This window comes from Notechis scutatus, chromosome 3 (genome assembly GCF_049901735.1).
Source record: "Notechis scutatus isolate UNSWTSFEM ecotype Mainland chromosome 3, rNotScu1.2, whole genome shotgun sequence".
In the NCBI taxonomy this organism is placed as follows: domain Eukaryota; kingdom Metazoa; phylum Chordata; class Lepidosauria; order Squamata; family Elapidae; genus Notechis; species Notechis scutatus.
Window position 1 is genome coordinate 142,540,691 of NC_142011.1, and position 23,693 is coordinate 142,564,383.

A 23,693-nucleotide genomic window follows, 5' to 3' on the forward strand; every position below is an offset into this window, starting at 1 on the left:
TAAAGTTAACTGAAAATAAGTTTCATTTTTCAAAAAAGTAAAACAAAATGGAGTGTTAATAATTAGCATTTTAACTAAACCAATGATCAATATTTTAACATATGAATCAAGCAATGCATAAATGTCATTTAAGGTTTAATGTTATTTTTACAACTCTAATTCTTAATTGTTTGCAATAAGTAACTATGCAATATTTATTAAATTTCATTTCTGAAATTGTATTTTACTACCGGATACATTATTCATATCTTTTAAATTATTAGGAATGTTGTAAGATTAAATATGCTTTACACATTCCCCAGTTACAGCTAAAAACTATTAGGCAGATATTTTTTTTAAAGTAACAAGTATCTGTAAATCCAGATATGAATGAATGGTATTTAATAAGATTGTTTTTCATTTAAAAATGAGTATTTATGCATTGCTGGAGAAAGAGCAGCAGTGTGTGCATGGCTGTTTATGAATGCCATTGTGCCTGAGGTTAGGATCCCCCACACAATCTGAGTTGCAGCCAAGAAAAACAGCCCAGATAGACAATGCTTCACTTCACCTGCTACAATGCTGTGCATTTCATTTATGTCAAGGCTGCATGTACAGTTAGGGTTCATTCACCTCATTATTTTGTTACATCCGCTTTGCAGTTAACCAATGTATCTGGGGCAAGGGGATGAATAAGCATTTTCAAAAAGATATGCAGAAGATCCACTTTCAATATCTCTCAGACATAACAGCACATTCACATATGCCATCAGAGGAAGAATATTTCACTGTAAAACTGCATTTTAAAAGCAGCAAACCAACTATCTCGGTTTTCTGTTGCCTTCCCTAAGTAAAGGAGCAGTCAGGAAGAAACAGAACTTCTTCATCTACTGGATTGGCTTCCTCTCTCAACAATCAGATAGAAATACCAGATCTAAATTTCTCTTTGTTAAGAAAAGGTACCAACATTGTGCTTCTGGGGTAGCATTCGGCACTGCCTTATCAGGTATGCCACCACACCTTTAACTTTTTGCAACACTTATCAGACAACTAGACACAATTGATCTGGATTGATATCAATCATCATGCTGGAAATAAGTTTCACAATGTTTGCTCAAACACTTCAGCTTCAGTACTCCAAACCAGCATTGTAAGCATGTATTTCCACAAAAATAACACTTTAATGTAAATATTTCATTCCCTGCTTCTATTTCTATCAAACTACATTGGCATAAAGCCAATTTTGTATCATACAAACCCAAAGAAAATGAAATAATCAGTTAAAAGTGCAATTTTCATAAGAGTGCACTTTGAGCCAATTTATAATGTAAAAAGCACGATACCAAATGAATTTCCTCATTCTCTGGAACTAAAATCTAGCCAATATGAAAATAAAATATTTCATGCGTATCTAAAAGTTTGAGTTGTATTGCTTATAATTCAAACATGTATCATTTCAAAATAAGATCTTCCTCATCCAAAAATATTGGAAAAGTTACTATCACATGATTAAATATTTACAGTAATGTGACCTGCACACATTCATAAAATCCAACCTAAAATAAATCTGAAGTAATATGTCAGTCAAACAAGAGGAATATTATTATTTTCCCTAATATGAAAATGTATCCCATGCATTTACATAGACACAGTTGATTTTTTTTTAAATGTGTTCTGTATGAACATTGTATGTATACATAGTTACCCACAATTCTCTTCCCCATATCTTATCTTCCCCATATTTTAAATGGCATTAAAATTAAAAAGCAATTCATATGTCAAACATTTTAAATGGGTAACCCTGATATATAATTATGAAGCAAGAACAAAACCTAAAGATCAAATAAATAAAATAAAACTTTATTTTTTAAAAAATAAAATCACCTTTCAGTTAAAGGAAACTAAAATGCCATTTCTTCAACAGTACAATATTTTTTTTTAATCCAAAAGAATACATTTTGTTTTATTGTGTAATTTGTCTGAATACAGACTCAGTGGAATATCTAAATGATACCCTGCTCTGAACTCCAACTTGAAAGTAAGTTTTTATTATACTTGAGGGAAACAATGGGTTCAGCTGCTTATTGCAAAGAGCAATTGTCAAGGGAGAGTTAAACTCAATTACTGTAACCATACTGAATAAAAAATACTGCCAAGAACAAAAATACGCCTGGGTAAAGACAGCCACTGAATAAAAAAAAATCGACATAAAGCGTATCAAATATTTATTTATCTGGGCAACAAAGGACTATGATACATTGACAGGCATGGAAACTACTGCCAGCACAACTCAATACAATACAACTGTAACTGCTTCCAATATGGCCGGTGGAAATAGAGGATACCAGGTGGTCCCCAATGTATGGAAGTTCTTTGAACCAAAAGGCAACTCAAAATGAAAAAGGGGAGAGGGAAGTGAAGATCCCCAGTTCTTTATCTGAATAGACAATATCAACTTATTGCTCTGATTATGCTTTCAATAGAAAGACCCTGGATATAAACTTTTTTAAAGCCACAGCATACAAAGAGTTGTTAAAAATTATCAACATGCGGAAAAAATGTTTTTGGAAGGGGAATCTAAATTATTTCAGTGGAAATGGTAGTCGGTCTGGTTTGGATGGTTGATTTATTTTCCTTTATCAATGTGGAAATTAAGTATCATATTAATAATATATTTGTAAAAATCCAAGTTGCTTCAATCTCTTAGCTGCTTTATTGTCCTCTTTTTATAACATGCTACAACAGGGCTGAAGTGATGAATCCCAAAAAATACCACCCCACCTCCCCCTAAAAAACTCCCCTTCCATTTTCTAAATAAGTAACTATGAACCACAGTGATGGAACTAAGATGGGAAAGACTTAAAAACCCACTAAACAAGAGGTAAACGAGATCACCAGATAAATAATAAAAAAAGCTTCAAACAGACTCACCATATTTACAGTTCCCATTAAATTACACATAAATAAATATATACATACAGAACACTGATTCCCTTATAGAAGCACTACGAATCGGTGTCACCATAAGAAAGTTCAAATTAGTCGCTTTACCTTAGCAGGAGAGAGGTGCTAAAACTGAAGACATGACATGGAACTGCATGTGGTTTGTGTTCAAGTTTATTCACAATACTGATAAAATGTCATCATCATCATCATCATCATCATCCTTTCTTTCCTGTTTTGTTTTGTTTAAATATGGCTACAATTTTAAACGGAAGTTTGTATCAGAGAAGGTGGTGATCCAGTCCGATGAAGCTCATGTTTTTTCCCCCCAAATTTCATTATTAACCTTTAAACTTAGTTCTTTTTCTTTTTTTTAGAAAAAAAGTTGTTTATTTTCATCAGTTTATTTATTTTTGTTAAAAATAATAAAAGTTCACACAGACGACAAAAAAATGTTTTTTCTCTTTTTCCTCTTAGGATGGCCCAATCGCCACCTTTGTTTTCTCGGGCTCCAAACTGGGTAGCAACTGGAAATGAACTGGGAAGTGGTGGAGGTAGGGAAGGAGAGGAGAGAAGAAAAAGAAGAATGGTGGGTGTGGGGGGGGTGAGAGAGATGTGAATTAGCCGGTCCTCCTGAGTGAATAGGCTGGGACAGATTTCTGAGCTTCTCTTGCTGTAGCCTCAGGGTGAGGAGGAAGGGGAGGGAGGGCCAGGCTGGCTGGTCTGGTTGGGGCTGCAGGAAGAAAATCCTCATTTTCTGTGCTTCTCTTCTTTGTCGCTGCTTTTGGTGCTGTTATCTGTGTGACTGTTAGGGTTGTTGCTGAGGTACATTTTGTCCATGGCCTTGAGTGCCTCGGTGAGATAGTTCTGCAGGGCAGTGACTGCTGCGCACACAGCAGGGCTGCCAAAGCCGTGAGAGATGAGGTTGAAATGGGTCAGGCAGCTCTGGATGCCCGGCTCCAATATGGGGGTGGGCCGAGAGTTCCCCAGTGGAGATCGATCCTGAGCCAGCAGGTCGGTGAACTCCTTACAGATCTGTCTGCAGCATAAATGGAGCAGAGAGAAGGGGAGGGAGGAAAATAAGCCAGTCTTGTCAGCAAGCAGGCGAGCCAAGGAGTCAGTTGCCTCCACAGCAAAGTCATACATGCACGCACAGAAAGAATCTCTCTGCTCTTTTACCCACTCTCTGACGTTCTGCACCGCTGATGCCCTATATAGAAATATGGACATCAGTATAACAGCCTTTCTCTTTCTCTCGTCTCCCTGGCTTCTCCTCTGCACTGATTTACATCCACTTCTTCCAGGAACAATATTTTCCTTTTTTGCTTTTCAACACACAGATGCATTTTTACGCTAGATCACCCTCTTATCTTGTGGCATTTACAATCTTTCCCCCACATTTATCTGTGTGTAAGTGAGTGCATGTGCATGCATTACATACAAGTGCATTAGATACCTATAGGGTGCTACTAATCCTTAAGCTATGTGTCAGAAAATGAGGGCCATGTCTTTATTTCATCCCAAGGATAACACTTAGAGATTACTATGTGGAAAATATGAAAATGTAATACAAAGCTACTACTGTATCAATAATGACTGGAACAGCAGTTTGCATCAAATGTGTTCTTCATCCCAATATGCCCTCACATTTATTTACTGATGCCGATTTCTGAGGTATCTCTGTCATACTCAATACTCTTTCAATTTAACTCTTTCCTCTCATATACAACCACATCTTCATAATCACATGAAAAATGTCAGAAAGTTCTATGGAAATCACACCAGCATACACATTTCTCCTTGATACAAAACACACCTCCCACTTCCTTCCTCCAGAGTAATACCCACTGTTTACCCCATCAAGCTTGTTAATTACAAGTTCTGTAATTAGCATTCATATCTAGTCTTCTGGATTTAAATCAACAGTTTTTTTTAGCTCTAAGCATCACCATAAGATTACAATTTTCCTTGAAAGTAAGTTGCATTGATCTCAATAACACATCCATTACATTTTCTTTTCTTTTTTTTTCACTTAGGACCCTCTACATGTTTTTAGGAAAAGTTCCATTATTCCCAGCAAGCAAATTGGCAATGAAGTGTGAGAGTTGATTTTAAGGACAAAACAAAGCCCCAATTTAGGAAGTGAACAGTTCTCAAAGCTACTTCTTGAGCTTATCAATCCCAGGACTCTCATTTCATATAAGATTTGATGGCATTAGAAAGATGCAGTAGTGTTTATGTAGGTCACAAAGCACTGGAATAAAGGGCTCCATTCAGAAATTAGATTCATACCAGTATCTAAATAAACTGCCAGCAGATAAGAAAAACTAGGAGCATATATATGGCAGCAGTTGAGTTTCTAAAGGGCAGTATTGAGACATATTTCAGCTGTATCTCTCTCCCAATAACTGGGTGCCCTCTGGCCCACTGTTCTTAGTTGAATCACTATCTGTAATTAACTATGAGGGGGGAAGCATTTTAATTTCCAGCAAACACATCATTTACAATAATTGAGAGTTCCCTCTCCTCTTCCCCCACCACCTAACCTGAATATTCAATATCTTTTCTATTAAGTTATCCCTAGAGTCTTTCTCTTAAAATAAACCCCCACTGGCATTTTAGTTGCTTAGAAGTGAAATACTTTTAATACCTGAATTCACAGTTAATCAATCTTCAGCGTTTTTATTCAGCATGTAAGTTCCATTGAGATCAATTTTACTTACTTCCAAATAACTACGCAATCTTGTCTACAATCCTCAGAATAAATCCCACTATACTTAACAGGGCTTACTCTCTGATAAATCTACAGAGCCTAGCAATTATGTGCCGTTTTCTTCCCATTTAAACGCCTCTAGTAACACCATTCCAGGGAGGGAGGGAGGGAGGGGGAATCATTCTCCTACGTCTGCTTGATTTCAGCAATAGCGTCGTTGGCAATAACATCGCTTTCCCTCGATGAGGAATTTGTGCTTTTTAGTTACCTCGTCAAGGCAATCACGCAGGTACGGAGAATATATCCGCAGCAAACAAATGTAAATGCACCAGAGGAAAAGCTCAGAGCACAACCAAACATAATAAACAAAATCTTCCTTAGGAATATTCCGCAGAGGTAAAAAGTCTTACTTCGTCGCTAGAAGCATGTTTTTTCTTGTGACTTGCTCGTTGGGATCGGAATGTTGCCGGTTGAGAAATTCAGCTACTGCTTTGGCAGGAAATTCTGTTTCACAAACGTAACCAAAATCTCTCGCGAGATGCACGGCTTCTCCTGAAATGCGGATTGGGAGGAAATACATAATTAATACCCAAAGCATAAGCGGGCGACAGGAACGTGGGAACTCGCGCCAACAAATCTATGGGATTTGTTATTAGACTTTGCTAGGTGCATCTTTGGGTTCCTCACGTGATATCCAGTCAATCAAGATTAACTGGCACTTTGCAATCTACTAGTGAAGCGCTGCTTTAGAAAAGACTAATATCTCAGTGTGCTAAAGAAATTTCCTGAAGGCGATGAGGGGGGAGGCGGTCAAAATGCATTGTTTTATATCAAACTATGAGCGTGTTAATACTGATCCTAAAGAATCCTTTGGGGGCGGGTGGGATGCTGATTAGGCAATTCATAAAGTGGTAAATGTAGTCGGCTTTTAATCCTAAATTATATTGCAATATATTTATGGCATTTTGTTCAACTCACTAACAAAAGTGTCCCAAGTATTTTATCTCTGTTTTGTAAAGTTTAATGTTTCAATTTGTGCTTTTAGTTTATATTGCATTACGGAGAATTATGTATACACAGAAAAGAAAAACATGCGAAACATATAATTATTCTGTTTCTAGAGAATATTGATCATTGATCATTATTTCAATCCCCACCCTATAGACTGCATTAAATAGTTAAGTGCTTAAAATTTAACTTGATTGCATATAATTATCCTTCCTTCCCTTCCTCTCTCCCCGCCCCCCCTTTTTCAAACGATTAACCATAAGAATTTTAGGGTCATTCCGTTGAGTCTGTCTGTTTTGTTGATTTTCAAATCTTTGGTTTTAATTTCCTGAACCAGTTGGTTTTCACCGCAGGGCTTCCTGCCATTAGCTCGAGGTCCGGAAGAACGCATGCGCCAATTAGAGCTTCAAAGCCTCAGTCCACGGAGCTTGTTTCCATAAAATGGAGCGGATCATAAACAATAACAGGACTTTGGAAGCGGCCTCATCGCGTAAGGACCACAACCCAACAATCGTCTATTATCTCTTGAGAGGGGGGAAAAATTAGCCACTATTATTAGTTTATCTATGCATTAGCCTTATTCCTGTGTTTCTCTTCATCGTAATAGGATGATCAAACCGTGGCTTTAAAAAAAAAAAGATCGCTCCTTTTAAATTATAGGTTTTATTAAACGTTTAAAATATTCCCTAACATCACGATAATATTAGCATTTGTCTCCTTTTTCTCCTTTTTCCTGCTCTCCTGTTGTTTTTCTTTTTCTTCAGCTACTTGTAAACTTTCTTTCGCTTTCCTTGATTACCCATTAGTTGCTGGTGGCATTTAAATACGCTGTTTATTAATGGCAGGACTCCTTGATGGACTTTCAGTGGCAGTTGGCATTTTTATAATGTAATTTATATAATTTTTATAATTTGTATAATAATTTTTATAAACTTCACTTCTTTGAATTTAAAAAAAAAAGGAAAGCAAAAAAGAGAGAGAAAAGATGGCTATAAGCTGATTGTAAGCAAAACTAAAGCTAACTTGGCATGAAGAATGGACTTAAAATTCACTCTACATAACCAAAATCAAGGTTAAAGACCTTCGAATTAAAACCTAGTGAAGACTGCATGTATCAACTTCCTTGGGTCAATAGCTACTACAAAGTAATTCCCAATTTAGCATGCCCCCTGCATTTCTTGTTCTCATTATAAACTTTGTAACTATTTTAACATAAAGGAAGATACATGCCCACCCCTTTTGACTTCTTAATGTTCAAACAGTACATTCACCCAACCTCTTTTCACAATTAAAATAGAAGGAAAATAAAGCATTTCTATACTGCTTAATTCTACCAAGCAAAGAGGAGATCAGAAGCTTGCAGTAAGATTAGGACACTATTAAATCATGGTGTAGGTCAAGGATTCCCAAATTGATTCAAGAAGTTAAGGTTCTATATTTTTCAAATGCAGATGTCAAAATGATTTAAATATAAATAAGCTACTGGTATGTAGCTTAAAATAGCAGAGTTGTATCTTAAGTTAGCTGTAGGAGCTAACTTTTTAATGCGTATTAAGGTGCAAAGAATGAGATCCTGAGCACTGGAAACAGATCTTAAGTGTTGTTGGGTACAATAAACTTCCATCCTACTTGTTACAGCATATAAATGCAGCATGCTTTATATGTGTCAAAATAAAAAATATTCCTGAACTCAATTTCTAAACAAATTTCTTTTTCTCAGTTGGACTAAAATTGCTCCTATAGTTAGTTTCTGAAGCAACTGGCATAGATGGTAACTCCTTAGAGGTCACGCTGCCAGTAATGCTGGCAGTCATTCTGTATCTCTTGTACTGAAGCATACAGACAGAGAATAAAGAATAGATATAGTGCTTTTTCTGGGGTTTTTTATCTGAACAATGTTTCCATATTTGATTGGTAGGCCACTATATATGTGCATACACATATTCTGTTCAACTCTGAAAACACTAGAAAATAAAGACAGAGCTAAACAGAATAAAAATAAAACCAAAGTTAAACAAAACACATTATTTGGGATTCAATTAATAATTAACATTTTCACCCAAAGAAGGTGTTTTTTAAGCCTTTACTCATATAATAGTGAACAGGGACTTGTTCTCAGAATTCATCCTTATATTCTTAATGTTTCTCTGGATTGGTGTTATACTGTCTATAACTAAAGAGTCATTTTGAGTTATTTAAGAGTTATTTAAGAGTCATTTTGAGCTATATTCATTTCAGCAGAAATAATGCAATAAATGTATGGACTTCAAAGGCATGGCTGTAGAATTTGAAGTGACTAATATTGTTCATACTTAACCTGATTTTCAGTCTGAATTAATTTTATAGGACTTACAATTGGATCTTCTGTTAACTACATAATATAGATGAATATTTGTATTTAATATATTTGTAAATATTAAAATCCATTCATTTCTCAAACATATTTACAATAACAGGCATTTAAGAAGCAGCTATCTTATGTTGATAAATGGACTAAATAATCTTCAGCATGACTGTTTTCTAATTCTACTAGTTTATAAATTATAGCCCAATTATATGTTTTAGCATGATAATTAATCTATTAAATGTTGAGATGCTGTTGAAGAGCAGCAGTTTCTTTTAAGAAAGTAGTTCAGTCAAGTCATGCATTATATGGAAAATCATAACCCTAATCCTTGTTATATAAATCAAGATATATACAATAATGATACGTGTCACTATTTCACCCCTTTCACTTGGGATTTCACTGATTAAAATCCAATTAAAATCTACCATGTCAATCAGTGATTAATAAATTAACCCATTAGTTATGTTTACTCTGTTAATGTTTTCAGTCCTACTTTTTAATCCAAGTGATCAATCAACTAGCAACCCAGTTAAAGTGAAGCATCACATAGCATGCCAATTTGGTTACATTCATTTCACTGAGATTTAGCATCCAAGTCTGAAATGCATTACAAGGGTTTAAATCCAAATAAATATCAATAAAGCCACATCCAATGTTTTGACATCAATGGATTTTGGCTGGGAGTCCCCTTTAAAAAAATACAAGAAGAAAAGGTCACATTGACCAATAATGATTGAAATTAAACAATATTCATAAACATTTCAGGGTCCACAAGTTTGTTTCTCAGCAAACAAAAAGAAACATTTCCAAATAATGCCTTTCCCACTGCCAAAAAGCCATCACTTACCCTCCACTAGTGATGTCAGCAGGGTAACATTAGCAGCTTTACGTCTCCCGGCTGGCAAATTTAATCCTATTTTGTCCAGTTTTTCTCTCAAAGATCTCCCTCCATTTTTTGATTTTGCCCTGTTCCACACATTAAAAAACAGCACTTAACACACAAGTACCTTCAGGTTCATAGTGCAACTTATTCAGATATTTTGCCACAAATGTATATATTATGCTTATTAAAATCTAATAAGTTTAGGAAAAATTTAAATTTGGGTGCTATAATTAGAGTTATGCACAAGATTCACTGAAATATATAATTCACTAAAATAACTGCATGTTAAACACAATTAAATCTTTTGTATTCTTACAATATCAGCTGCAAATCATATATGGACACCAATTACACTCACAACGTTGTAAAATATGTTTATATATTGTGATCAAAAATATAGCTGTGAGTTTTTTGCATAGTTGTGAACCAATGGGAGATGTGTTTCAGCCAGATTTCCTTGCATTATGTAAGATTTACAATCATCATTTGCCTTTCATTATAGATACAGTACTACATTCAATCTGGTACACAGATTAAACAGGAAAGATATCGCTTATCTTGCACACTAGTATGAGAATTTTTTTTTATGACTTTCTCATAAATGTGTTCCTAGCCAAATTCCCCTCTTGCACTGGCCTTCCTCAGGAAAGTAATGCTGGCAGTGCCCTCAGCTGGTGTGTATGAGCTTTCAACACGCTATGCTAAGATGAGTGACCTTGCTACACTAAAGGGGCCTTCCTGTGATTGCTGATGTTGACTGTATGAGTGGGTCTCATTAACAGGACATGCTGCCTGCTTTTAACTGAATGCAGCCTAATTTCCACAGATACATGATGCTGTGCTGTAATATGGTCCAGCTTACAGATAATGACAGCAATGAAAACTCTAAATACTAATTATTTTAACTGTCTCTGCATTTTCAATAAATATATTGCAATTCATACTTGGTAATATTTTAAATCACAATCCTTTGAAATGGCTAGTCATTTTGCTGTCATTTTGTTTCAGGTGCAGATTTATTATTGAGATGTAGGTAGTTTCTCTTATATTGTCTACTCTAAAAAAAAAAAGACCTGAAACTCAAATGCAAGATTTAGAGACTTGAAGAGAATAGTAAAACCAAAGATTCCTAGACCTAGAGTCATTTTTAGAGGAAAATGTGGAAGGAGTGAGGCTCCGATTACAAAACATGGAGCTTTGAGGTATATTCTCATTAACTCCACCAAATTTTTAAAGAAGGGGAAATGGTTAATTAATGTGAGGGAATTATGAGAAAACACTTAACACAAGAATACTCTCAACAGTACTTTCTTTTCAAAAATTATTAACCCTTACAGTGAAAAATAAATAAACATAAATGAATGAGCCAGGAGAAGCACCATGAAGGGCAAAAACAAAACAAATGTGGGTTTTTTAAAAAAAAGAAATGTGAAGCAGAACTTAAAACCAGCAATGTCTGAGGAAGCCCAGAATGTTGCAGCAGTTAATTGACAAAGTGACATTTGGGGATATTGGGAAGAAAGGCTGGTATCCTGCTAGTAACAGCAGCTGCCTTCTGTTAAAAAAAGGGGGGGGGCGGAGAAAAGCAGCTTTGGTGGGAAAAAATGAAGATGTGCGCAGGGGTGAGGTGTGGGCGTTAAAGTGTGGGGTAGTGTATCTACTGTGAGAAATTAAAAACAATAGACGGGAGGAAGAGAGGTGGGAGCTGGAGCCTTTGGGGAAAGAGATGATTGGCTGAGGCCGAACACGGCAACCACGTGCCCACCCCTCTCTGCCAATGGGCTCCCTTCCCGCCACATTGCCTCTCGCACCGAATCCGCGGCTGCCTTTTCCCCCTCCTCAGTTTGTCTGCCGCGCGCCTGAGGAGAAGAAGAAGGCCAGTTTTGGTCGGGCCGCCTCACCTCCGTAGCACTCCGCCCAGCAGAGACGCGTTGAGGCACTCCGGCGGGGACAGGCGCCTCTGCACTTCCGCCACGGTGACTTTGTATTTGGAGGTGGAGCTGAGCAACGACAGGCGGCCGGGCACCGAGCAGAAGACCTCGTTGGGATTCACCACGCCGCCGAAGAGCGCGTCCTTGTTGATGGGGATGGAGGAGACGGCGTTGGCGTTAGACTTGGAGAGGGACACGGGGCCTGCAGAGGGAGGGACGGAGGGAGGGAGGGGAGAAGGGAGGCCGAGGGAAGGCAGAGCCGCGTTAGTGCACAAACGCTGAAGGGATTAGCAGCTGCTAAGGAGCCTGAGGCGATGGTGGGGCGGCAGGCTTGGGGGACGTGTGGGGGGAGGCGTGGGCGATGACAGGAGTGGGGGAAGGGGATGAAAACAAGCCAGGAAAGGTGGCTGAGAGATGATGGCAGATGGGCCACAACGGGAATGACGGCTCGGGGAGTGGGAGGGAAAGCTTCTTGAATAAGGGGTAGTAGCCCCGAGGCTGGAGGCCCCTTCCTCCATTTTGGTTTCTTCTTCCTCCTCCTCCGCCTTTTTTTGCTTGGAAGGCCAACAACCGAAGCTGGCCAGCACCCTCCCCCGGACCTCCCTCTCGCGACTTCTACCCATCGCCCACCCTCGGCAGCCTCGACTTCGGATGAGGAAACTTGGAAAGACGCTTACAAACCGGGGTGGGGGGGGTGGAATAGGCCAATTTCCTTCCGCAGCAACTTGGGCAGGGACTACATCCCTTGGCCCTACATCAGGGGTCTCCAACTTCCAGAATTGCCCAGCCAGCAAAGCTTAAAAGGGGCCAAGGTTGGAGACCCCTGACCTAGATGATGACCTTCGAAGAGAACCTCAATTTTAAATTCTCAGTTGTCTGAGGGAGAAAGGGAAAGCTGGGCGGGGGGGCTCCGAGCCCTTGCTTAAAAATCTAGCTCTTACGTTTAATTTAAAAACTAAGTGAATCTTTTCAGGCAGAAGCGCACACAACGAGTTTCAACGTCTGGACTGGCTACTTCCCAGCCCCCATTGAAGGCCCAGTCTAAATCAGGATTGGATCAAAATTAAGGATTTTCCACGAGGGGAAGGGAAGAAGAGGTGGGGTTCAAATTACCTTGTCTGTCCTAAATTATTCTAGGAACAACAGTTCGCCGGTTATCTTAAAGATAGCGAAAGGGTTACCGGAAGGAGACGTATTCCCTGTTACTAATATTTATAAAGGACGGCCACACAATATATCCTTTCCCTTGTTTGGGGGGGGGGGATGTAATGCTACAAGCTACACGGCTATGGGCTTAATTTGTACTAGAATAGCCCCTAGTACTTCCAATTGAATAGTTTCAAAGTAATTGGATTAGATGTCACGTTTTCTGCAATTGCAACTTTTTATATTGGAAAGAGGCGCCAGAGGTATTTTCATTACTGTTTTCAAAGGTAATAGTACAAGTTTCTTTAAGTAACAATTACCCCCAAACAAAATAAAGGAAAACGGATACATTTTTTGGTCTGCCTCCTTACTACCATCTGCTTCCCAAAGAGAAAATCTTCCTTGACATAACTTTCACTTTCCCCCTAATGACAAAAAGTTCCAGGACATTATTAAAATAATATGCAGGAGAAGGGTAACATTCTCCCAAATCTACCAAAATTCCATGTTTAGTTTGGCTAGCATCATTGAAAAATAAGGGCAGTCTTGTTTGGAGGAAAATGGACCTGGCATTATGTTCCAACACTATAAATATTTACTCTTATCAGCATCTGTTTATTCCTCTTGTCCTTCATCCTACACTCGTATACTTTCCATTTTCACTTTAATAGGTCTAATCCAAATGTTAAAGGGTGGAGCGTGGAGGAGGGATATCTAGGTTTTGGATAGATCACTTGTGACATTAATAGCTCTGGGGAGGCTAATAGAGACAATAGGAGTTAAACGAACTCTTGAGATTACTAATAAAAGAGCCAATTATCATGTCGACTTGGAAAGAGCATCACTTTAAGATTTATTCCTTGCACATCTAATTTGACGTGACAAAGACTCTCCAGACAGGGAGGAGGGGTAAATTTTTTAGCTTTCATTGTGTAATGCTGAGATTTTCAAGGAAGTATTGTTTTGGAGAGCACAAGACCCTGCTACTATGTAAGAAAGCCGCATTGATCCTTTCTCAAATCTTTCATACCAACTGGTCAGAATCCGGCATTTCCCTGAACACGGATTAAAATTAAAGCCAACCGTTCTGCTCTGCTGCCAACATCGCGAATACTTTCAACAACAACAACAACAACGAAATTCTGAAGCCAGACAAGGTTTGGGAGACGGGAGGACGCTTTCTTCCAGACCAAAAACAAACAAAAAAAAAACACAAGTGCAACAAGACATTAGGAGGAAGCAGCAACTGAAATCATAGGAAAAGCCAAACCACACAGCCCCCGTTGCAGAGAGCAGGCTAAGCAAGCGACTACCCTTCCGCCATCCTGCTCGCTTGTTACAACAAAGCCCTCAGATGTAAACAATCCAGAACAATCTCCTCAACCTGAAGCCTGGGGGTGGGTGGGTGAGGAAGAGGGATGGGGGGCGGCTGAACAGGATTGGCTCTTTCTTAGGTAATGAAACATACTTTCAAGGCAACTGAAGAAATTAGAAATCAGTTCTGAACCACAATGTCATTAGGAACTGCTAAAACATGGATCTGTTTAGCTCGATAATATAATCATACATATACAGAGGGTACGATTAAGTAAAAGGGTTATCAACCGAGATTGTCAATTTCGTTTTCCATTTTCAGCTCTGTTGTAAATTACGGGGGGAGGGCAGGGGGAGAAAACAATCGCTTTCGTAAGTTCTCTCGGCTGCTTCGGTATCAAGCTTGTGAGGACATGCTTGGAATGCTAAAGAAGTGGCTTACCTTTCTTAATTACAGTTTGATCTGGGATGTTAATACCGGGGTCCTCTACGTGCTGCAACAAAAGCAATACAAAAGGGATATGAATTTCTAAACACACCAAGAGAAACCCGCGAAGCTCTTTATTTCCCTGCGTCTTATAACTAGTTTGGTGTTTTTAAAAAATAGAATAATATTCATTTCCCCATGTTGACGTTTTTTAATTTAAAAGGCGAATATTGGGTTCCAATTGCACATAATCTTTGGAAAGCAGAAAGGGCTAGGTTTGGGGACCTTTAGTGGCATCTGCTCAGAAGTAGGGGCCGCTGGTTTCAATAGCAATTACCTTCAGTTAAGAATGCCTGAACTTGGTTATAATTCAGGCTTCCTGCATTAAGGGCAACTCCTGAGTACATGTGCATAAATTGTGCATAAATCTCACCGTGCTTCTTAAGGCACATGGGCTTAAACTGAATTTCTATCAGTGCCTCTCCCTCTGAAATAAGCATTTTAAGGGAAAGCCTTGCCGGCTCTTTGTGCTTTTAAAATTGAGGTTAACACTGTAATAAGATTCTAGAAGAATGTGTTTGTGCCACCTATGCATACAGAAAGGGGGTGGGGGAGGGAATATCCGGAAAATTGGGATGGGGGAGAGAGGGAGGGGGAGGGAGGCTATCCCTGCGAGCTCCTGAAGGCCGTGGCAATTCTGGCTCCCCTCTAGTTCCAGGCAGCGTTTGCCGCTGCTTTTAAATTCTGCTCGGAAGGCTTGATGCTCCGGGCACGCGGGAGCTTTCAGACGTGATTAGAAAGTAAAATGAAAAGCGTGTTTTCCAATTCCCAAACTGACAGTCAATCTAATGTGTCTGCCTGTGTTTACAAAGTAGCACTAACGCTGCTTAAGCGAGAGAATTTCCTCTCGCGCTGCCGAACTTCAGCGCTACTATTTAGCGCAGGTGCGCGCCCCCATAGGCTCCTATGGAGTCCCCCACCCCCCTCCCCAAGAAACCACCCTCTTCTTCTCCTTCACCAAGTCTCCGTCCAACAATAATACCGAGTCTATCATTTTTCCATTCTGCCTTGGATTTATGCTCCTGTTAATTGTGCCTGATCTCAATGATTCCGGGTGGATGGTACGAAGTTGCTTTATTACAGGTTTTATTGTACTCAATGCTCTCATTTGTAACTTGCCTAAAGTGCTTCTGGATTTGAGCATAATTAAATTGAGAAATGTGCAGAAATGACTATGGCTGCCGTTCTCTTGGATTTTTTTTTTTTAACTATGTAGAGAAATATCCCTTCAAGCAAACAGCCTTCAACCTTTTTTTTTTTTTAAAAAAATGTAGGGGTTGGGGCAACGTTTTTAATTTGTCTGATTTCTTCACCTAGACAGAATCCACGGAAGCCACCGGCTGTTAGGTTTTTAAAATCCCACCCAGATACTTAGTTTTAAAAATAATTCTCGTTCTCAGCTTAAGCAAGTATTCCGTATCAAGCAGCTGTCCTTGTTATCAATGGCTAACTGCGGTAGCAGGAGAAAAAAAATGAAAATAGCCGTTCCTATCATGAAAATTTTCAACGAACTTCATTCGCTCCGCGATGCCTTTGCAAGGCCGCTCTCTATTCCATTGTCAAAGCAAAGCATGCATCCTAAGGTGACGCCGCCCGCCTCTCTCTAAGATCAATGCCCTTCCCTTTTAAACGGATCAGATTTACCAGCTTTGGGAATAATCGACCCCAAATAAAGAGGGAGGTGTTCCTGTTACATGTTTTTATCTAAAACTACTTGACAACGGCCTTTCTTAAAATGGGCCAGACATCTGTTAACTGCTGGGATAGTAAAAAATAACCTATGTTTATTATTCGGGAAAAAAATGCACATACAATTCTCAACGCAACTGAAATCCCAACAAAATCAAATCGTTTGCAACTTGATACCTAAAACAAAACACCAGTGGAAGTTCCCCCTGATTTCGGTGCAACTGTTTTTAGTTAAGTGATGATTCAAACTGGGTTGTTGTTTTTTTCCCCCTAAACAACCCTAGTTCCAAACCAGGTATTCTTGTTGTTTGGGGGTTGTTTTTAATTAAAAGAAAACTGGTTGGTGTGGCTTTTTTTTTTTAAGTGCCCAATTCCCACAGAGACATGGATACTTTAAGTAAGGCATGGCTTTTTTTTTTTTTTTTTGCAAACCAAAACCTAAGCGCAATTTTCTTGGGGGGAAAAGAGAGTTGGAGCTGTAATGAATTCCTCCGTTTCCTTCAAATATGGATTAATAAAAGGGAATGGAATAAAGGAGGTGGGGAAATCACTTTCTGAAAGGAACCCGTGGCAAAATTATCCTTGCAACGTGCAATTGGAAATCATTAAACTGTCAGTATTATGATAATATTGGATTCAGTAATCTGCGGTGACATTTTAGTAAGGGGAACCAAAACAAACCCTAGGCTAATATTAGAAACTTCCTTTCTCCTTGCCCACAAATGTTTTCTATCCAATGTAACCAGCACAAGAAGCAGGAGTAAAATTACTGGCTTGTATAAATTCTGCATTCAGTAGGAGAGGTTTTTTTGTATTTTTTTGGAGAAGTGACCAGCCAGACTCAGATGGTGCTTGCCCCTGGCTAGAAAGGGCTCTAGGCTGTTAAAAGATGGGAGGAGAGGCATCATTCCCCCCCTCCAAATTATATTTGTGGATAAGAGAAACCAGACCCTGACCCGAATAATAATTTAAAAAAAAACATTTAAGGCACTCCAAAACCTTAGTTAAAATAATAACAGCCACAATAGCAACCGCAGCACATTGTTCTCTTTCTCTGTGTGGGGGGTGATGGGCCTAGATTTCTTACGCCATGTTTGCAATCCGAAGAATTGCAATTCACAGAGATTCTTTTCTTCCTCCTCTTCCTCCTCCTCCTCCTCCCCATCGTCCAAACAAGCAGGTCCGAAGTGGGAAGAAAAGCTTTGGGTCGTTTTTTGTTTTCTTTTTCAAGCCAGCCAAAATCCGACTGAAGGCCAGGCTTTCTAAGAGCCTTTCCCAAAGAGTTACCTCGCTTTGTCACCAACAAGGCAGCAAGCAGCCAGTCAGGGGTATTCTGATCTTGCCAGCTTTCTTCTCTCTCTCCCCCTCCTCTCTCTCTCTCTCTCCTTCCTTCCTTCCTTCCTCCACTCCCCACCAACAAAAGCAAAGAGCTATTTTTTCTGCATTAGCAACTGAAGACATTGGCGGGAGACCATTCAACTCTGGTTGCCAACCGCGAGACACCACCGCTTCTTGCCTTCGCGGAGGGTGTGCTGAAGGCTTGAAATGCACACTGTAATTCCCATCCCCTGGTGGGGGGAGGAGAAGAAGGAGAAGAAGCGTGGCAGGGGGAGGACGAGGGGAGGGGGGGAAAGAGCCGACAGGAAGCCGCCTGCCTCCCCGCCTCACGGGTCTCCTTACCGGCACGTCTTCCAGCGAGTGAGGTATCGAGTGGATGGGAATATCGCCTAGTCCTGAGCTCAAGCCGTGAGGTCCGTGCAAGAGATCTTCGTGCCGCCGGTAATCCCTTCGGGGATCCAAGCCGGAGAGCTGGTGGGGAAGTCCGCGGTGCGTATGCAAAAGGCCCGTGTCCTGGTTTTGCCTCTGTCCCGGCCAGCCCGGGTGCTGCGGCTGAGGCTGGGCGTGAAGTGGGTTCAAGCTATACGGATCGTTAACGTGAGAATACGGGTCTTGAGACTGCGGGTAAATGGGCTGATATGGAGGTGGGAAATAAGGGGGCTGGAAGTCGGCGTTCGGTGTATGGGAGAGCGGAGGTGCGCTGGTGTAGGGGGACTGGCCCACACTCCCCAGCTGGGGTAGCCGGGCTGTCCCGTTGCTGGTAGCGTCGTGGCGGTCCTGATGAATAAGAACACGAAAAGGGGAACGGGGGAGACCAGAGAAGAGAGAGAGAGAGAGAGGAGGAAGAGAAAGTCAAAATTAAACATGATTAGGCCAAATGTTTATCACCCTATTTAAGAAAATATATGAGCTACAATATTTGCGCTCAGACTAGAATCAAACGCAGCCTTCGAGATATTCCCGTCTGGGCAGAGAACAATCTCGTCTAAATGGAGCTGCATGAATTACAAGTTAACAAACTGGAAGGGAGGGGGGGAAAGGCAAAACTCCCAGTGGGGGGAGAAAACGAACAAAATTCTCCTACTAGGACCACATCCAGAAGATTTTCCTTTCGAGAGGAATGGTGTGTATTCTGCTCTTATTGTGGGCGTGCGCAACCTTTGTTTTTAAAAAGCCTACGGGCATCGTTGTCAAAAAAAAAAAGAAAAAGAAAAAGAAGTGAAAGAGCAAACAAATGCTCTTTTCCTTGTTCTAAAAAAAGTGAAAGTGCATCATTGCTTCATCCGTCCTTCTTTTCTCCTGGAAAACGACACCCAAAACGCCATGAAAAAGAACAGCGTTTGGGGGAGAAAAAAATACTTAAATATAAGTGTTCCCGTAAGCCAGCCATTTACAAATCTAGCATGGGATCAAAATGGATAAACCAATGGTGCTATTCCATGGATTGAAATCAAATCATAATGTAATACGGGACACCCAGCCTCGTAGGTATGTGCGCGTGTAAATTGCACACTCAGACAGACACACATCCATATACGTGTACATGCAAATCGTATTTTAGGTAAATAACAAGGCAGCAAAATTAAAGAGAAAACAATTTGGAAACGTAAAGATGAAGCCGAAGAGGAGGAAAATGTCCAGAGAGGTTTTGCTTTTTGTACAACCGGGACTTGGTAAATTGTGAAATGATAGCCCGCAGGTACGTCTCAAGGAAATTAACAGCCATCCAAAGAGAAGTCGGGGGAGGGGAGGGGGGAGGCAGAGGGAAATAATAATAAAAAGGTGGCTGTTAAATGCCTTGGACTTTAATCTCCCGGGGAGCGTTATTAACCCGGGAAAGGACAAGAACGGAAAGAAGAGGTGAAACCCAATCGGAAGGGGAGGGGAAACGCAAAGCAAAACAAAACACAATGGACGGGTGTGGAAGCATGGCTAGCCTTTTGTAGTTTACTTGAAGCAGCCAAAGTAAAAGGGGAGCCGGGAAGCTTTTGCAAAACGAGCAGAGAGGGGGGAGACACGGAGAGAGGGGAGGTTTCGGCGGGAGGTGAACACCCGGCCAGCCGGCTATCCGCCTCCCCACCACCAACCCTCCCCCCTCCCCAGAAGATGAGGAAAAAAGCATGACGGTGACGGGGTTCCCACCACCCATCCCAGATAGAGAAGTCTGAAGCACACTCACCATCGCTGAGAAACTGTGAACTAACATCTGCGCGGATTCGGGGGAACCAAGTCAGGGCAGGAAAAACAAAAAGGCAGAGAAAAAGTGGGCTCTTTAGGTCTCGCTAGCTCGCTTGCCCGCTTCCTAGTTGTACTCTTGCTCTGTCCCTCTTTCTCCCTCTTGCACACAAGCGCTCTCTCTCTTTCTCGCTCTCTCTCTCTCTCTCTCTCTCTCTCACACACACACACACAATGGAAGGAGCCCGGGTCTAGACCACCCCGAGTCCCCAACGCCCAGACTTGTCCGCCAGCACTGGGCAAGCGCGCCTATAATCCATCAGTCCACAACCGAATGCCCGACGTTTCTGCAGCAGCGAAGGCGAGAAGCCGGATCCTTGGCGTGAGAGTTCACGATTCAAAGTTGAGCGGGGGTGCGCGCGCGCGCGCGCGCGCGTGTGTGTTCCTTAATCCGTTTGCGGGTGGTGTGCGTGTGTGCGCGTTGGTCCCCACCTCGCTTGCGCACTCTCCCTCTCTCTCTCTCTCTCTTTCTCTCCCTCCCTCCTTTTGCTCCTGCACGTGAGTTCCTAAATGAGAAATAGGGAGGGAGGGAGGGGAATTTGCAAGCCTGCTTTCCTTTAAGACTCCTAATAGCAGATATTCATGACAATTAATACTACACGAATACTTAATAAGGGAAGAATGGCTGGAAATCGAGCGTGAAGCGAGGAAGCAACTCAAGGCAGAGGCTGTTCTAAATGACGTCCATTGAATGAAGAATCAGTGTATCTAATCAGAAGTGGAGGAGGGGGGAGCGAGAGAGAGAGAGAGAGAGACAAAAAGGGGACGGGGGGAGAAGAGAGAGTCATGCCGTTGCTGCGTCTGACGAATCACAGGAAAGGGGCAACATTTTAAAAGGTTGCAGGGCTGGCAGAAGTGAAAGAGAAAGAGAGCCAGGGAGAGCAAACGGGTGGGTGCAAGGCAAGCCAAGGCAGGCAGAGGAGAGCGGGAGAAGGTGCAGAGGGGAATGGGTGGGAAAAGAATCTGGAGAAGACAGGGGGGAGAGGAGGGATGGGAAAAGGGAAGGAAGGGAGGGAGGAAGGAAGGAAGGAAGGAAGGAAGGAAGGAAGGAAGGAGCGCCCGAAAGCAGGAGGAGGAGAAGGAAATCGGAAAAGAGGCCAAGCTGAAAAACTTGCCGAAGCAGAGGGGGAAAGAAGGGCGAATGGGAGAGAGAAGCCAGTAGGGGTTCCCCGGCAAAAGAGGGGAAGCCCAGCCGTGGAGAAGCCACGCGCAAGGCAAGGGAGGCGCACCTCGGGCGGCGGCGGCGGCGGCGGCGGGAGCGGCGCCTGGGTGAAGTCAGGCTCCTCAAAGGCCAGGGCTAGCAACTGCCGGGCCCCTGCTCCCCTCTTGACCCCAGAGGTGCCGCTTTCTGGCTCCGGCTTGCTGTCCCCGGCTTTCAGCTGTCTGTGTTCAGGCGGGCCCGGCAGTTCCGCTCCGGCGGCGTCCTGCTGTTGCTGCTGCTGCGTCAGGTCCATGGCTCCAGGGCCCGGAGGAGGAGGAGGAGGAGGCGGCGCTGGCGCTGCGGGCCTAGGCCGGATCCCCGAGCAGAAGAGCCAGGGCTATTCCCTCCCTCCTAAGGCGCGTGGGATCCCGTCTCCCCAGGCGTTCAGTCCCCCCCAGGGAATCGGGGCTCTGGAAGCTCCTCTCCGCCTCCTGGGAGCCCAGAGGCGCCTTCCCCCTTTGGGACTGAAGATCGGGGAAGAGGCTGGCGAAGAGAGTGGGGGGAGGGAAGGGAAGGGAAGGAAGGAAGGGGGGGGAGAGAGAGAGAAAGGGAGGCGACTGCCGCTTTACTGGCCCTGACAAGCTCGGGCTTCCAAGCTGGGCCCAACCCGTCCAACTGGCTGGGCAGCTCCCAGCCAGCGAATCCGGAGAAATGACAGGCCTCTTTCCACTTTTTCCTGCCAGCTTATCATAACAACAGGCATTTTGCCGCCGAGCAAGCAGGCCTCGGCACAACTCCTGGAGCACACCTCACCAGAGGCATGAAAGGAAAACCCAACCCTGCGCCGTCGCGAGCTGCTTTTGCACCCCCATCGCTTTCCGACGCTCCTCTCCAGGTTCCCTCCCAGCAAAAAGGGGCGCTGAGCGGCAGCCGAAAGCTCCGGCAGCCAAATTAAAAGACTCACTCATCTGTGGGTTTGGTTTGGTTTTTGTTTTAATGAAGAAGAATCTGGCACCTGGCAGAAAATATTAAGGGTGGAGGGGGCGCGTAAGAGTGCACTCCAATGTCAACCGCGTTTGGCAGAGGAAAAACCCGGGGAAGCCAATCAAAACACACGCGAGTTTCACCAAGGCTGCTTCTGTGGCCCAACTTTACATAAATAAATGCAATCAAATGTAATCGGAGTGATTATATTTTCGCTTTATCTTCCGCTTCAGGTACATTTACCTAGAAATACAAACCGCGAGGCTCGGTGCAGTTATTCCCAAGTAAACGGGAAAAATAAGGTAACTTCCAGCAGCCTGGGTCAAGTTTAAGCCCTTGCTAAGCTAGTTTTAGACGCTGACTCTCGGAGACGGGCGTCCTGCGAAGCCGTTGGGTCCAACCAGCCACGCACCCTGCCCCAAAACACCACTCAGTCCAGCCACGGAAGTCTCACCTCTGAATCTCTTGGTCTGAAGTTCCAAGCGTGGGAATCCCCAAACCCGGCTTTTGCAAAGCCTCTGCGAGGAAGGAAACGGTTTCAACCCGAAAATGACAAGAGGAGGAAAGAACCGCGCAACTTTCTCAATTCACACGTTCGATGAAAGAGGGAGCCTGCCCTGCTCCCTCTACATTTATAGACAGGTTCACCCCTCCAAAGCAGCCATAAATCTCCGCGCCAACCGACGCTGGTTTTCTTAATTAATGGTTTTCCAAAGTGGCGCTCGCCCGGATCCTAGTGTGTGTGTGTGTGTGTGTGTGTGTGTGTGTGTACAGAATTAACAAAGGCAAAACTGTATGAACGCGCTCATGTTTGCATTGCACACCTCAAATAGGGTTGGAATGGAAACGAAGAGACCCCTTCCCCCTCCAAAGAATTTGGAAGACTCAGACCCAATTAAAGATAGCGCCATTCTTGCAATTCACAAAAAGAACAAGCTAGCCCTTAACTCTTATCTTTCTACGAGCACGTGGAAGTTACGCGATTATTTAATCATCAAACTACTTTTACTGCAGTGATCCTTTTCATAAACACTTCCCATATATCCAAATACTTGTCACTTCTTATACTCTGCCCTGTGATAGGAGACGTCTGTGCGAGATCTATCGCCAAGGCACCCGAGGGGCACAAATTTACCAACAGATTGTTTCTAGCACCTGACTGACTTAGGCGGTGCTTCTCCACCTCTGCCTCTCTCCACACCACCTGAATTACTCCGAGCATCTCCCACCCGCTATGCCCACGAGGCTCCACTTTCGAAAAGAGAGCTTAAAACCACGCTGCCTTCCCTCAACACCACCCTTTTCTTCCTTTTCCTCGTGTAATTCTTAACCAAAGAAGAACCAGGGAGCTGCATGCAGAAATGACAACTACCCCTATCAGACAGAGGTCTCCCGAGCCTGCACCACCAGACCTGTGGATCCAAGGCAACTCCTTGGAGAGCGGATGAGACGGCTCTCTTTGGGAGATCCTGGGAATCTCGGGAGTGACTAAAATAAAACACATTTTAATATACATATATTCCTTGTGGTGCCTTTGCTCGTCCGCATTCACTTT

The 23,693-nt window shown here is 42.4% G+C and overlaps 1 protein-coding gene across 7 annotated transcripts in view; it reads right to left on the reverse strand.

Moving 5' to 3' along the window:
- Positions 1–23,693, reverse strand: part of TFAP2A (transcription factor AP-2 alpha) — a 53,279-nt gene that overhangs the window by 23,647 nt on the left and 5,939 nt on the right. For 2 of the 7 annotated variants that reach the window (XM_026676682.2, XM_026676681.2), the window contains exons 2-7: positions 18,121–18,555; positions 14,707–14,758; positions 11,775–12,006; positions 9,838–9,956; positions 6,046–6,187; positions 2,188–3,961 (exon numbers count right to left, since the gene is read on the reverse strand). In XM_026676682.2, coding sequence (XP_026532467.1) covers positions 3,673–3,961; positions 6,046–6,187; positions 9,838–9,956; positions 11,775–12,006; positions 14,707–14,758; positions 18,121–18,555 — 1,269 coding nt within the window. In that variant the 3' untranslated portion in view covers positions 2,188–3,672. Of the gene's footprint in view, positions 1–2,187; positions 3,962–6,045; positions 6,188–9,837; positions 9,957–11,774; positions 12,007–14,706; positions 14,759–18,120; positions 18,556–19,957; positions 19,985–21,242; positions 22,387–23,693 lie in introns of those variants that run through there. The other 5 variants (XM_026676678.2, XM_087961286.1, XM_026676680.2 and 2 more) reach the window with 5 other exon arrangements.